This window comes from Anomaloglossus baeobatrachus, chromosome 4, assembly GCF_048569485.1.
Source record: "Anomaloglossus baeobatrachus isolate aAnoBae1 chromosome 4, aAnoBae1.hap1, whole genome shotgun sequence".
NCBI classification, from domain to species: Eukaryota; Metazoa; Chordata; class Amphibia; order Anura; family Aromobatidae; genus Anomaloglossus; species Anomaloglossus baeobatrachus.
In genome coordinates, this window is record NC_134356.1 from 528059878 (window position 1) to 528076115 (window position 16238).

Genomic DNA, 16238 nt, shown 5'->3' on the forward strand with positions numbered 1-16238 from the left:
CTTCTCAGCAAAACTAATTCATATTTGTTTGGTTCTAAATAAAAATTAAGCAAATTTGTCTCCATAGCCTGTTTTGGAAAAATGACTTAAAGAGGTGGCCCACTACAAGGCATAGTGGCCACATCGATGTAAAGCTGAAACAGAAGGCTTTTTCTAAATACCTTCTGTTGTCTATTCTGCCTGTGAGAGGTGCTATTGCTGTCTGATCATGACCATCACGTGACCCGGGCTGCAGTCACCTCTGATGTCCGGTGAAGTCATATCAACGTCCGGAATTGGAAGTTGACCCGGCATCACCGAAGCGGGACCCAAAGTCCCTGAGTGACTGGGCTTTGGGCGGAGGTTCACCGCACGTCACAGCCCATCATCTTGCGCGTTCTCTCCTTCACCGCATAGCGCTTCAAGTAAGAGTGATACTGGTCGGTGATGTGCAGTGAATCTCTACCCACAGCCCAGTCGCTCAGGAACACTGGGTCCTGCCTCCGTGATTTCGGGTCAACTTCCAATTCCACAAGTTGACGTGACATCACCGGACATCAGAGGTGACTGCAGCCTGGGTCACATGATGGGCATAATCAGACCGCAATAGCGCCTCTCACAGGCAGAATAGACAACAGAAGGTATATAGAAAAAGCTTTACATCAATGTGGCCACTATGCTTTATAGTGGACCACCTCTTTAACAACCAATCTTTTCAAATGGGTTTCAAGCAGCTTGTCCCAAGCAACCAGTCTGTGTAACTCCAGTGAAGATCTGAATGTACAAAGATCACTGAACGTTAGACTGGACTCACAAATCCCAATTTAGGAGTCCTAGTGTTACGGGGGGACTGGTGGATAAGGATAAAAGTGGTGTATACCCCAATTGCCAGTCGGGGTCCACTGTGCTCCAAGATGGTAAAGGAGATGCTGGCAACCCGTAGGTCAGGCAAATAATACAGAGCTGGGTGGCTCCGAAATAATATGAACCTGATCCAAGTTAGGCGTGTGGACCCTGTAAACCTCACAGAGTCCACACAACCAAACCAGAAACTCCCCTGTTAACACCACAGGGGTCTTGGGGTACACTGTCCGTGTGCATAAGGGGCACACCGGAGACAGTCGGCGCAGCAGCCGCAGCCCAGTTAACTCCACTGGGCTACTCAAACAGGACTGGACGGTAGGAGGGAAGCGTGATGCCTGACCCTGACATTCCAAGCCACGAATCTTGGCGTGACAGGCACCGGACGCCTAACTCTACCTACCGCTTCTAGAACAACTGGGTGTTGCCGCAATATGGTTCTCTAATGTGTATGTGAAGACTGCGCACCTCCATGCGGTCTCCACGTCTTTTTATCAACTAGGGTCCACCCCAAACCCAGGGTGAGCTACATTGGTGCCTCCAAGGGCCAATAGCGGAGTGCCACATCATCATTGATGTCACCAGCGATCTTTCCGGAACCGCCACTTCACTGATGACACAATGGCAACACCACCCCAAACACCCTACCAGTCATCGTCTGATGACCAGTGAAGGGGTGCCAGGTCATAGGGGCGGGCCTCCACGAGCCAGTCCGGAGTGGCCACATCATCAGGACATCTGATGCTATTCAGCCTATCAGGGCCTGCTACCTCACGGATATGCCCACTGAAGTCCTTACCGATCTTCGCCTCCAATGCACTAAGTGCCAGAGCACGCTCACTAGCCGGAACTACAGACTTTATCTCAGAAATGAGACTATCAACCTATCTGCCTGAGCATACTCAGTAGGCACAACACAGGACTTGGACACAGAACGAGGTCCAAGTACCTGAGGAAAGAGGCTTTTCGCACTAAGTGTGTGAGCATGCTCAGTAGCCTGAACTGAGGACTTTGCCTCAGAAATGGCACTGAGGCTGAGCTCACTAGGCGAAACACTGGACATAGGCTCTGGCTGGGGCAAATCAGCACGCAAAGCGCCCTAGCTGCCTCTCCACCCTTAGCCGTGGAGGAATAAGCAGCCAGCTGGACGACTCGAGGCATGGCCAAAAATGGCGGCTGGCGCCTGGGCGTAGCAGGAACAACAGCAGGCTGCTTGCTTTTACTGCGGCGCCGATTTGTAACACCTAGTTCACACCACAATGCACGGACCAGCAGTGAGTCTTTTCACCAAAACTGGGCAGTCTCATCGGCATATATGAGCTTGTCAAGTTCGGGTCAGGAGACCCAGGGCCGATCCGTGAATTGTGGTCCATACTCGGGCTGTGAAACACCTGATATGTAAATTTGGCCTTAAGTGAAAAAACCTATCAGATGCTATCTGTGTTATACTCAAATTCCCAAGTGTAAATGGCCATACTCTAACAATATTATGTGTGGTTATATATACAAAAAAACCCTAATCTGTAAGAAAAAAATAAAAAAAAAATAAAAAAAAATATATTATATATATATATATGGCCAGTTCTGTAATATATGCTACAGGTAATGAGCTTGAATGGAAAAAATGCAACACTAATTTATAGAATAAGAGTTCAATTAGTCAGTGACCTCTGTCCTTGACATTACGGAATTTCATTTGCTTACATTTGCCTGAATTGTTTCCATCCTACAGTTTTTACATTTCTTCACGATAAAGCTGAGCTTGCTCCATTAGGGGGTCTTACTGTAGATGACCTCACATCAGTGGGATTGTTCCGATCTGAACACACAAACAATGTACCATAAGTGATCCTTTGCGTGTGCGGAACGCTGAATTCCCACCTGCCATGCATTAGAGAAGGGGCTGCTGGCTGCGGGCTAAACAAGGCTATATATAGGATTTCGGAACAAAATCTCTTTTCCCACAGGACAAAACAGCGTACGCCATAACTCAGGAATGTCCACAGGTTATAGAGGGGCAATGATCACTCGCAGGAAGAAAGTACCTGAAAACCTGTGCCTATGTGCATATACCGATGCAGGCATCCAAGCAGAGCTTATCGTTTGCCACTGATGCTTCAGCGTGGTATTCAGTGTTTTTCCACTGAATTAAAAGTACCGTAAACATATGTCAGGTTGTTTAAACCTCGCAGATCCCTGTCCTGAATGATATATACTGCACACAAATTCTAAGACATACATATACAAAATGGGCACTGAAAATCCACAACTAATGTACACTACAATGGTGGTTTTACAAAGTGGGAAACATATGTGCTTAAAGGGAATCTGTCACCAGGTTTTTGCTTCTCCCGCATCTGAGAGCAGCGTAATGTAGAGACAGAGACCCAGATTCCAGTGATGTGTCACTTACTGAGCTGCTTGCTGTCATTTGATAAAATCCATGTTTTCTCTGCTGCAAATCTACCAGTTATACAAAGCTTATGAATATGCTGGACTACCTGCAGCACACGAAGTAGTCCTATAATGATAATCTACTGCTGATTAAAGAGAGATTTTTATCAAAACTACACTAAGCAGTCCAGTAAGTGACACATCGCTGGAATCAGGATCTCTGCCCCTACATTATGATGCTCTCAGATTAGGTGTTAAAAACCTGAAGACAGATTCCCTTTAAATGAGGGCATGATTTTTAAATGGTCAAATAATTTTTTCCTGAATTTGTTAGAGATAACACATTGATTTGCAAAGGGAGAAATTAAAATCTAATATATAAAGCTGAATGTGTGTATGTATGTCCGGGATTGGCATCTGCACCGTCGCAGCTACAGCCACAAAATTTTGCTCACTCACACGTCTGGACCCCGAGAGCGTCATAGGCTATGTTGTGAGGCGAAATTTTAACCCCGCGCGTTCCAATTTACCAATCAATTTTGCCCCTATCTACATAATGGGGAAAAAGTGAAACGAAAAGTGTATCCGCACCGTCGCATTTACGATCACAAAATGTTGCACAGACACCTCATGTGACCCAGGGAACGTCGTGGACTATGTTTTCACAGGAAAATTTAACCCCGCGCTTTACAGTTACTCTCCAAAAAACATGGCTTCATTAAAGTAAATGGAGCCTGGAACTACAGGTTATTAGTAGTAGCTGTGATTGGTTGCTATAAGAACAAAAGACATTTATAGTATAAGAAGCTTATATGTGAGATAATAAGATGTCGGTGGGGAGACGGATAGAGAGAGACAGAAAGAGACAGACGGGGAAAGAGACAGAGATAGAGACAGACAGAGAAAGAGACAGACAGAGACAAACGGTGAAAGAGACAGACAGAGACAGACCTGGAAAGAGACAGATGGGGAAAGAGACAGATGGGGAAAGAGACAGATGGGGAAAGAGACAGATGGGGAAAGAGACAGACAGACACGCAGACAGGGACAGGCAGACAGGGAAGGAGGAGACAGCCAGAGAGCAAGACAAAGATAGATGGGGAAAGACACAGACCTTGATAGAGACAGACTGGGAAAGAGACAGAGAAATAGAGACAGACAAAGACAGACAGACAGGGAAAGAGACAGACAGGAAATGACACAGACAAAGAGACAGGGAGACAGACGGGGAAAGAGACAGACCTGGAAAGAGACATACCTGGAAAGAGACAGATGGGGAAAGAGACAGGGAAGGAGAAGACAGCCAGAGAGACAGACAAAGATAGATGGGGAAAGACACAGACCTTGTTAGAGACAGACGGGGAAAGAGACAGAGAAATAGAGACAGACAAAGACAGACAGACAGGGAAAGAGACAGACAGGGAAAGAGACAGACGGGGAAAGAGACAGACCTGGGAAAGAGACAGATGGGGAAAGAGAAAAAGAGACAGACAAAGAAAGAGACAGACAGAGACAGGCAGACAGGGAAAGAGACAGACGGGGAAAGAGACAGACCTGGAAAGAGACAGACGGAGCACATTACTTGGCCAATTTAGTTAAATCTGTGTGGAATATCTGTGGTGTTGAAATATATGTTGTGAAATGATTCTATTAGCTTAGTTTTTGCCTTTTAATAATTACATTTCTATCTATTTGTGTTGTGGTTTTTGTGTGCAGAATACATTTTTGTTAATACATTCTATTTTGTTAACAACAGTTATTAACCCGGGTGAAGCCGGGTAGTACAGCTAGTTATTATTACAAATTATAGGCAACCCATCTGAATTTTGTAGCAGATTTTAGGCTATGTCCAGAGTGGACGATGTATTCTGTAATGTATGTATTAAAGCGCATTATTTATCCACATAACTGGACCATCCTATGTAAGTACGTGTCTTCTTTGTTTAATCAGATCTTCCATTTTATTTCTATTATGCCCATAGGCTTACACTTGGGAAAGATAATAAATTAGATGCGCTCACCCTCCGTGGGTCCAGTGCTGCCCGTCTGCCTCTGCTCACGGTTTTTGCGCACTTGCCACAGCAGTGATGTAATGACTGAAGTGCACGCGACCTCTGCAGTCAATCACTGGGCAGTGTTGCTGATGTAGAAGGGACAAGATGAAGCATTTCTGCAGCAAAGTCTGCATCGAAATCCGCCCCATTTAGAGCCCAATTTGCCTCTCCCTGAATCACAGCAAATTTTCTGCCGTGGAAATTCCATAGCAGAAATGCCCCATATGATGGATGTGCTCTTGGGAAGTTTCACACATTGGGCCAATTCATCAAGGCTGATATTTTGTAGCCCAATCTTGATCCAGGGTGTAGTAAGGTACGCCAAACTCATTAACAGGTGCCTTTCGATGATTTTGGAGCAATTGTCAGCTGACATACACCAAAAATGTTCCTCAGTTACAGGCTGGAGTATATATTTCAGTGGTATTTTATGCCACTTTTGTTGCATAAAATTATCCATTTATTGAGCGGTGCTCGGTTATGCCCTCCCACTAAGCTCTGCCCACTTTCAAAAAGGCGTTGGAACTGGCATAAAAACACTTCTAGTCATAACATTTTTGTGCAACTAATTTTTGCCACATTTTAAAAACATTTACACCAGATGTCTTCTACAAACTGTGTGCTGAATCAGCTCCGTAAACCCCAATTGATCAAAATGGGCAATTTGTTTCAGCCGGTCTTGATGCGATAAGGGGTGTGGAGGAGTTAGAAGCGCCTAAGGGGTGCTTCACACACAGCGAGATCGCTGCTCTGGCCCCTGCTGTGAGATCGCTGCTCGTTACACACAGCCCTAGTTCATTTTTTTCTTGTTGCTCTCCTGCTGTGACGCACAGTTCGCTGTGTGTGACAGCGAGAGAGCGACGAAATGAAGCGAGCAGAGAGCAGGAGCCGGCATCTGGCAGCTGCGGTAAGCTGTAACCAGGGTAAACATCGGGTAACCAAGGTGGTTACCCGATATTTTCCTTCGTTACCAGCCTCCGCCGCTCTCACGCTGCCAGTGCCGGCTCCTGCTCCCTGCATATGTAGCTGCAGTACACATCGGGTTAATTAACCCGATGTGTACTGTAGCTAGGAGAGCAGGGAGCCAGCGCTAAGCAGTGTGCGCGGCTCCCTGCTCTCTGCACATGTAGCGACGTTATGATCGCTGCTGCTTCTGCTGTGTTTGACAGCTAAGCAGCGATCATAACAGCGACTTACTAGGTCGCTGATACGTCACAGAAAATGGTGACGTAACAGCGACATCGTTGTCGCTGTCGCTATGTGTGAACCCAGCTTAACTCATGATTTTTTTTTTTAATCAATTAGTCTGACAAGTCGTGTGTGCAGAGCCAGAGACCTTACTCCAGTCCCTGATCGGAGCAAGATTTATGGTGTAGGGAACGCTACAGTTTATCACCACTTATATGTGTTGAAGCCTCCTACCCCCGCCGTGCCCCTGACCTGCCCATTTTGGCACAGTTGGGAGAAACAAAAATGCCAAAAGTAACACAATTTTTTTTTAACCACTCTGATTTGCACCGAAATGTTGCAACTTTTCAAAGAAATTTATGCCAGAATTCTGGGGAAATTGCTTTGATGAATCAGGGCCAAGGTGTTTTTTTGGGCACAAAAAAAGGCTACAACCAGATGTACGGTAAGTCAATAGGACATCATTAGGGTGTGCGTGTGCTGTGATTTTTATGCAGATTTGGTGCAGTTTATAGTTTGTAGCCCAAATCTGCATGTCTATCCTCCCAGCAAAGGCTATGAGAATTCAGAAGTGCTTTGCGCACATTGCTTCGTTTTTCCTTGCAGTAAAAATCTGCAGCATGTCAATTGTTGGTGCTCTTTTTTCTCCTGCGTTTTTCAGCCCTTCAAACCAATGATTTCACTAAAAAAAGCATGCGTTTTTTGGTGTGTTTTTTGCCACAAGGTGCGCTTTTTGGTGCAGAAAATTTCAGCACCGAATCTGCAGCATACGCATATACCTAAGGGCTCATGCGCACGTTGCGTAATTGCATGCATTTACGCTGCGTATAGCACTGCAGTGTAAATGCATGCGTCCTGCGTCCCCTGCACAATCTATGTAGATTGTGCACGAGACGTGCGCATGTTGCTTTTTTGAACGCAGCGACTTGGGTGCTAAAATTTTGACCCAAATCCGTGCGTTCATAAAATGAGCATGTCAATTATTCTGTGTGCTATGGATGCAGCTCCCGCTCTGTCTATGGTGGGGGCAGCAGCCAGAGCGCATGAAATCGGATTTTTTATACAAAAATACTGCATCCATTACGCAGTGTTTCTGCAGCGATTTGAAGGGCCCATGTGCTGTTAAATCGATGCAGAATATTCAACAGTTACGTGCGCAAGAGCCCTTAAACTCGCTACAAACATCGTTTTTTTTAACACTTTTTGTGCTACATAAAAATATCTGTAAAAACATATAAAAATCATGCATTTTTACATGCCTAAATAAAAGCTAAAATAAATGTGAAGGCCTTATTCACACGTCAGTGATTGTTGTCTGTGTGCTGTCAGTTGTTTTCACGGACAGCACATGCAGATATAAAATTCTATGGGGCTATTCACATTAAGGCTATGTGCCCAAGGGATATATCCGCAGGTACGGCCGCAGGTTTCCCGCAGCTGCTCGCCGGAATCCGCAGCTATTTTTAGCTGCGGGATTCCAGCAAAATAGCTGCGGTAAACCTGCGGACATTCGTGCGGCTTACCTGCGGAAGTCCCGGCCTCTATCTCCATAGTCGAGGGCCGGGATTCCCGCAGGTAATTCCGCAGGAATAATTGACATGCAGTTATGTGCGGCTGCGGGACATCTGCAGCATATTCTGCAGCCGCACATACCGCAGCATGGACACAGCACTTCCCATGTCCCATAGGATAACATGGGGAATGTCTGTGCATGCTGAAACCTGCGGATTTATCTAGAAAATCCAGATAAATCTGCAGGTTTTCCGCAGCAAAATCCGCAGGTACAGAGTCCCGTGGGCACATAGCCTAATAAGTGTTTTTGCTGGCTGATGGTCTGCATACAAACATGTCCTGATGTGGTCTGTTTTTGGGACAGGATAGTGAAAAGAAATAGACAACACATTGGTGCCATCTGTATTTAGTTTGTTTTTCAGTGGTTCTTAAAAGAAGCGTCATCAGGTTTTTTTTTTTTTTTGTTTTTTTTATTTATCCACAAACCCGACCATGACATACAAACAACAAAAGCAGGTGTACAAACAGCTGCAATAGGAACAATTCCAGACCAAGCTGCTGAGTTGTGCCCGTCACCCGTCTGATCACCCTCTCCACATCTGACCAAAACCTCTGCAAATCCGGACAAGACCAAAAGATATGTACCAGGTCTCCCTCCCCCTCACCATATCACCAGCAGGTGGGATCCACTCCAGGGAACATCTGGTGTAATTTGGACAGGACCCTATACCATCTTGCTAGTGTTTTAAAGTTAGAGTCCTGAAGCCGCGAACTAATTGAAGTCTTATGGGCGAGGGTTAGAATCTTGTCATCAGGTTTTTTTGTGCCTGTGATAAAAAGGGATGACACGCAGATGGTAAAGGTGGAAACATGGACCAAAAACATATCCAGCACACTGAAAAACGGTCTATTTTTTTGAAGATCTCTGAAAAAAAAAAAATTGCTGATAAGTGACTGTGGCCTTAGGGCTTGATATATTTTTGCCCCCCCCCCCCACACACATACATTTTTGCCACTAAAAAACATAGCAAAGTGATAAACATTCTGAAGTTTCATTCACACGTTGCTTGTTTTTTCTTGCAGAATTGTAGGAGTTTTAGGCTATGACCGCACTTTGCGTTGCCCTACTTGCAGTTTACAACGCACCTTTTTGCCTTAATTGATTTAGCCAAAGTTGCCTTTTCCAGACATTTAGCGCTGAAAACGCATGCGTATTTACCGCGTTTTAGATGCGTTTTTAGCGCTTTTTACATGCTTTTTCACCTGCGTTTTGACAGATGCGTTTTGAACATCAAGACACTGCTAAATAAAGATGAAATAGTCAAACATCATGAAAAAAGAGAAAAAAAAAGGAAAACATATAATTTTGAAATTAATGAAGGAAATATTGAGATTTCATGAAATTATAGTGGTTTTATAATATTTAATGCTAAAATAGCAATAAAATCCTAATTTTCTTTAATTTAATTGTCGGACTATGTGTGTGTGTAAAGGGACATATTATTCCATTATTTTAATGTCAGAAAAGCATGCGTTTATATAGTCCAAAACGCATGTTTTCTGCACCTAAAAAGCAGGTAAAACGCTGGAATTTTGAGGTTTGTTGCTTTTTGACAATTCTCATTGACTTCAATGTTAGCAAAACGCTGCAGAAATGGCAAAAACAATTGACATGCTGCTTCTTTGAACGCATGGTTTTTGCCACAAATTATGCAAATTAAACGCAGCGTTTTAAAACGCAAAGTGCGGTCTAGAAATCCCCATTTTACATTGACTTTGCTGGGAAATCAAAACGCATGCCTTTTGGCATGGAAAAGGTGCAGTTCAAAACGGACCTAAAAAGCACCTAAAACGCAGGTGGAAACGCAAAGTGCGGACATAGCAGAAATCTGCAGGTGTCAATTCTTTTAGCAGTCAAACGAACAGGAAAAAAAATACGCATCAAAAACCCATACTTTATGGTGCATTTTTCCTGCCACGTTATGAGCTTTTTGAGCAGAGATTTCTGCTGTAAACACTCAATGTGTGAAAATACTCTTATCGTTTGTTTTTCAAGGAGTGTTTGGAGCAGAACTTTTCCAAATTCTCCTCCAAACGCCACAAGAGCATGGGGCTTCTGCTATGTGGACCTCAGCAGAAAGACTTCGTATGCCCATACCCTGTGTGTTTTGGGTGTAATTGATCTGTATTGAACTGGTTGATGGCAGTAGTCAGATTTCCATGTCTGAAAATACAGGAACATGTGGTTCTACTACAAATCAGCAAACATTGTCTTGGATCAAGCTGCAGTGTGTTGTATACAGCCATAATTCATATATCAGAGCAGAGTAATGGGCGATAAACAATCCAGGAATAAAACACATCGCTTATAATGCGGTGCAAGTCCCTATGGTCCTGCGAGGTTTAAAATGAATGGTCATCCACAAGTCAGGTCCGTCTTCATTTACAGACTCGGCTCCTAATACATGACCCTGGTTAAAATGGAAAGCCGAGATGCCCGTATGACAAACTTTGGCAAACACATTCAGCATCTTTCATTTCCTATGAGAATCTCAGCTGATGGATCATTTTTCAGCAATAAAAAGTCACATTTCATCTTGGAACAGAGCATTGTGATCCGCCAAATACACCAACCTCTGATTTCACACATTCAGCTTTCCTACAAAAAGAAAAAGTGTTCTAAACATCTCCTATGTATCACGGCAGCCAGTAACATCACGCGCTGTACTCTCCTCTAGTTAATACTAACAACCCTAGAATAATGTTTGCTCTGCTCTGGTTCACACCGTGCAGCTCAGATCTCGTGTGTCTGAACTCCTGACACTAGAGAAATGATAGTATGTCACCAGTCCATTTGATAAAAGACCTTTACATTACTTGATCTTGACAATCACAAGGGGCACTGCTTTAAAATAACAACATAAGCATTACTTTCCTGTTGAGGCTCCTGACCCTCTGGCACCACCTCACTGCAGGCTCTTTATTAATAGGTTACAGTGGTGACATCCTGTCTATAACATATTAACGCTGCAGCCAATCACTGGACGCAGCGGTAATGCAGATGTAGACGGTGATTGGCAGCAGTGGACATATGATGTAGACAGGATTTTACTACTGTGGCCCTGGAAACAAAGACTGATGGTGAGGAGCTGGAAGAATGAAAAACCCCTCTCTGAGTGGCTCCAGATTTGGCAGACTCCACTAAAGGCTACTTTACACGCTGCGATATCGGTCCCGATATCGCTAGCGTGGATACCCGCCCCCATCTGTTGTGCGACACGGGCATATCGCTGCCCAAGCCGCACAACATCGCGCAGACCCGTCACACATGCTTACCTGCCCGGCGACGTCGCTGTGACCGGCGAACCGCCTCCTTTCTAAGTGGGCGGTCCGTGCGGCGTCACAGTGACGTCACTGAGCGACCGCCCAATTGAAGCGGAGGGGCGGAGATGAGTGGCCGGAACATCCGCCCGCCTCCTTCCTTCCGCATAGCGGCCGGGAGGCAGGTAAGGAGAGGTTCCTCGTTCCTGCAGCGTCACACATAGCGATGTGTGCTGCCGCAGGAGCGACAAACTACATCGTTACTGCTGCAGTAACGATAATCGAGAATGGACCCCCATGTCACCGATGAGCGATTTTGCACGTTTTTGCAACGATGCAAAATTGCTCATCGGTGTCACACGCAGCAACATCGCTAACGCGGCCGGATGTGCGTCACAAATTCCGTGACCCCAACGACTCCGCATTAGCGATGTCGCAGCGTGTATAGCCCCCTTTACATTGTATTATATGGCCAGCTGGTCAGTTTAATATTACACCAGACCCACTGTGGCCTCCCTCAGCAAAGAGCTATACAACAGTGTAGCAAGAAGTGAGACCGAGAAGGACTGTCAGCTGATCCCCTCGTGGATATATTTTAAAGGGGCAGTTTTCTGATGAGACAACCCAGTGTTTTCATATATTCTCAATCTGAGGTAAACTTTGATCTCCGTTCAATCAGCTCTACATGTAGGTAAGAGAAAATGAATAGGGGAATTGATGTAAATAATAATAAAGCAATGCAAATGTATATAAATTATTCAGAGCTTGTTAAAAGATGGGTGACAACTTGTGTAAAGTCCTGGAATCAGCATAATTCATGGTTGGCACCTAACATCTTTTACCTAAGAAGACTACATGAGCTAAAAAAAAGCTAAACACAAAAGTGACATAATGGTTGATATGTCTGCATCAATCTGCCATGGTGGACACAGTCAGCATCGCCTTGTCCTCCGTGTTCTCTATTACCCGCAGAAACCCTCATACATTGAGGCCAATTGCATAGGAAGCCAGCTGTGTTTTCAGTGTGGGAGGAAACTGGAGCACTAGGAGGAAACTTGTGCAAGAAGGGCAAAAACACAGACAATCCTTCCAGATTTCACCTTGGCTAGATCTGAACTTATGAACTCCACGCCTCAAGACATCTTTACTTACACAAGCATCTATGCCTGGCTTAGCCAATTGGCAAATGCCTGTGAAGCTACATTTCCTTCATTTACATTAGGTGTATCGCTGAGGGGACGGTGTAGTTGTTAGGCCGAGGCCACACGGGGATTTGTGCGAGTGCTCGTATAACACTCGGCTCATGCTAGCAGCACAGTGGGAGCTGAGTGTCATGTGACTGTAGTCCGATCAGACCTCACTTGCGGAGGGAGGGGAACGCTAGCGGATGAGAGGTGAAGGATTTATCTCCCTATCTCCTCCGTTGCCGGCTGATGTGATAATCGCACTGCTCTCGCGTTACACCGGTGTAATGCGAGTGCAGTGCGATGTTTCTCTCGCCCCATAGACTTGAATGGGTGCGAGTGGAACAAGATCGCATTCCACCCGCAGCATGCTGCAACTGTTTTTTCGGTCCGATTAGGGCTGACAAAATAATTGCTCATGGGAGCTGCCCCATAGAGTAATATTGGTCCGAGTGGAATGTGATCTTTTATCGCATTCCACTCGCACCATTTTTCTTGCCGTGTGTCCTAGGCCTTACATTTGTTATATTTCTTACACTGAACACAGAGTTCTCATATCTCCTCTTATAAGGCTGGAATCCAACAATTACACTGTCTGCAGTAAGGGGGTAATCTGGATCGATGGTAAAAATCGGGTATTCTGTCCTGTAATGTTAAATAAGATCAGATTTTCGCTTTTTGCCAGTTCTTTTTCGGTCCCATATTCCTTACCTGCTGGTGGCCAGGCCTTAATGTATCCAGTGCAGTGAACTACAGAATACTGGGCCTCTCCTTCCTTCACTGGCCCGAGCCCATTCCTGAAAGAGACAGTAAAGGCTGTGTTGTAGGGTATGGGAACAGTGCAGACAACACACAGAAGATGAAGGGGACATGGTTACCAATAGTCCTGCACGTCTTACCTGTATCTCTTTCGCATGGTGGTGATTCTGCTCAGAGGCAGGTGATCCAGGGGGGCATTACCGCACCTACAGTACCGACAATCGCTATGTTACTGCATAGTAATAGACCATTTGTTATTAAGAATAAGGCCTGCTAAAGGTGTATTGAAGGTTTTCTTTCCCTAAGCATAACATTAATGGCTCACAATAAGAAGACGCAATTATGCTATTCCTTCAGCAATGGCTGAAATTCCAGTAGACTGACACAAGATTCACAACTTGGAGTAAAAAAAGAAAAAAAAAAAAAGAATATCTTCCAAAAAGCCCACAATGACTGCCAGTTATCTAAGACCCTTCTACTCTACACCAAGGGGCGTCTCAATGTCTGTAGGACTGGAATAGTGATAGGACTATTAACAATCCTAACCGGCTGAGCGAACATTTACCTGTAAGATACAGAACCAGCTATAATGTAGATTAATATACAAGGACAGTCGTTAAACACAATACATATACATACATACTATAACACCCATTTATATTATTTTAATACCTTGGTGCTTTATACACTTTCCCATTAAATCAAATGGTTTGGTTTTCTTTATATCCCATTTTTTTAATAGTTAAATATTTAGATTGAACCAATTTTTAAATTTATTTTTTTGTAATAGTATATTATTTCTATTTTCTGTCCATCGCTAGTGGTGTCAGCTATTGATTCTAGGCTGCATATAAACTATGAGCAGCAGGCTGCATCCCCATGACCTAAGGAAATCATTGTCACCGAACAACATATTGTTTTAAGGGTGCTTTACACGCTGCGACATCGCTAGCGTGCCACGGGGTGATCGCTGCCGTAGCGAACAATATCGCTACGGTAGCGTCACACGCAATTACCTGCTCACCGATGTCGCTGTGGCCGCCGAACAATCTCTCTCTTAAGGGGGAGGTTCGTTCGCCGTCACAGCGGCGTCACTAAGCGGCCGCCCAATAGAAGCGAAGGGGCGGAGATGAGCGGCCGGAACATTCCGCCAACCTCCTTCCTTCCTCGTTGCCGGCGGCTGCAGGTACGATGTTGTTCCTCGTTCCAGCGGTGTCACACATAGCGATATGTGCTGCCACAGGAACGACAAACAACCTGCATCCAGCACCATCAATGATATTTGGGATTAGAACGACGTGTCAACGATTAACGATAAGGTGAGTAATTTTGATAGTTAGCGGTCGTTCGTATGTTTTACACTGAACGTCGTTAACGAGGCCGGATGTGCGTCACGAATTCCGTGACCCCAATGACATCTCGTTAGCGATGTCGTTGCGTTTAAAGCCCCCTTTAGGCCTCCTTCACACATACGTGTCTAGGGTACGTGTGACCTCCGTTTTCACATGTACTGGAGACACGGACACATGTAGATCCATTAAAATCAATAATCGGTAAAGGAACGACGTGTCAACGATCAACGATTAGGTGAGTAATTTTGATCGTTAACAGTCATTCCTGCATTTCACACGCAACGACGAATTCCGTGACCCCCAACGACATCTCGCTAGCGATGTCGCTACGTGTGAAGCCCGCTTTAGGCTGGATTCACACATTTATGTCTCACAGTCAGAATATTGAGCCTAACACATGCACCGGCTGCAGGTCTCCTGACCGGAACTCAACAACCTCAGAAGAAACATATCAAGGGGTCAAGTTAGCGTCAGCAGACCTTCAACAGATCCATGCTTTACTGTAGATAATGAAACATGAAATAAAAAACAAGAAGGTTTAAAAATGTGTTAAGTATAAAAACATTAAAATGAACAAGTTATGTCTCCAGATGGCTACTAATCTGCAGATACAGTGGTAATTTGCAGGTTAATAAAGTTACAATGCTGTCCAGATGCTTTACTAAAAGTTCACCTACCTGGAGAAAATAAGCATTATTCTACCTGGGACCCATTGGAATCCAGTCACAGAGGCGAGCCACCACAGATTTAGTCACAACACGGAGTGGCGCCTCTGTCAGAGTGTCAAGGTGTACCTACAGTCACTGCGCACAGCATAGTGAGCCCCTATAAGACTGAAAACTGGCAGCTCTGGGGAGGAATAAAATTGATTTTCTCCGGACAGTCATGCTTTTAATAAGGCATCTAAACAGCATTGTGAAGCTATTAACCAGCAGATTAACTTTATATCTACAGGAGTGCTTGGGAACATGAGTTTCCTTTAAGAAACCTGTAATTTTTCTGATGTTAGCTAAATTTTTAGGGAATCTGTCACCAGGTTTTTCCTACCTCATCTGAGAGCTGCATAACATGGAGACAGAGACCCTGATTCTAGTGATGTGTCACTTCCTGAGCTGTTTGCTGTCATTATGATAGAATCAATGTTTTCTCTGCTACAGATCTAGCAGTTATACAGAGCTCATGAATATACTGGACTACCTGGCAGCACACCAAGTAGTCCTCTAATGATAATGTACTGCTGATTAGGCAGTGATTTTATCAAATCTACACTAAGCAGCCCAGTAAGTGACACAAAAACTTAATGACAGATTCTCTTTATAGGGAACCACCCAGCAGGATTTTCATATATAAAGTAAAGCCAGAGTTATACTGGTGCTAGGATGCTGAATGTAAGCATAGCTTTTGTTCAGAGATTGGATTTTATTTCAGAAATATGTGCAAGCAAAGTTCCAGCAATGCGCTGCTATTGGATTGACAGGTGCAACAGGAAGGGAATATGTGGGTCGCGTCTTGCTATCTATTCCTGTCCCTGTCTGGCCCTTCTCCCCGTCGCCATCATAGACATTAAATCCGACGCAGGCAGACAGACAGGGGCGGGAATAGATAGCAAAGCCCGACCCACATATTCCCTTCCT

At 44.7% G+C, this 16238-nt stretch overlaps 1 protein-coding gene across 2 annotated transcripts in view; it reads right to left on the reverse strand.

The window, feature by feature from the left end:
• The window catches only part of ARNT2 (aryl hydrocarbon receptor nuclear translocator 2), a 213045-nt gene that overhangs the window by 67093 nt on the left and 129714 nt on the right, over window positions 1-16238 (reverse strand). For both annotated transcript variants that reach the window (XM_075345922.1, XM_075345923.1), the window contains 2 exons: window positions 13393-13458; window positions 13205-13290 (listed from right to left, as the gene is read on the reverse strand). In XM_075345922.1, the coding sequence (XP_075202037.1) occupies window positions 13205-13290; window positions 13393-13458 (152 nt within the window). The remainder of the gene's footprint in view (window positions 1-13204; window positions 13291-13392; window positions 13459-16238) is intronic.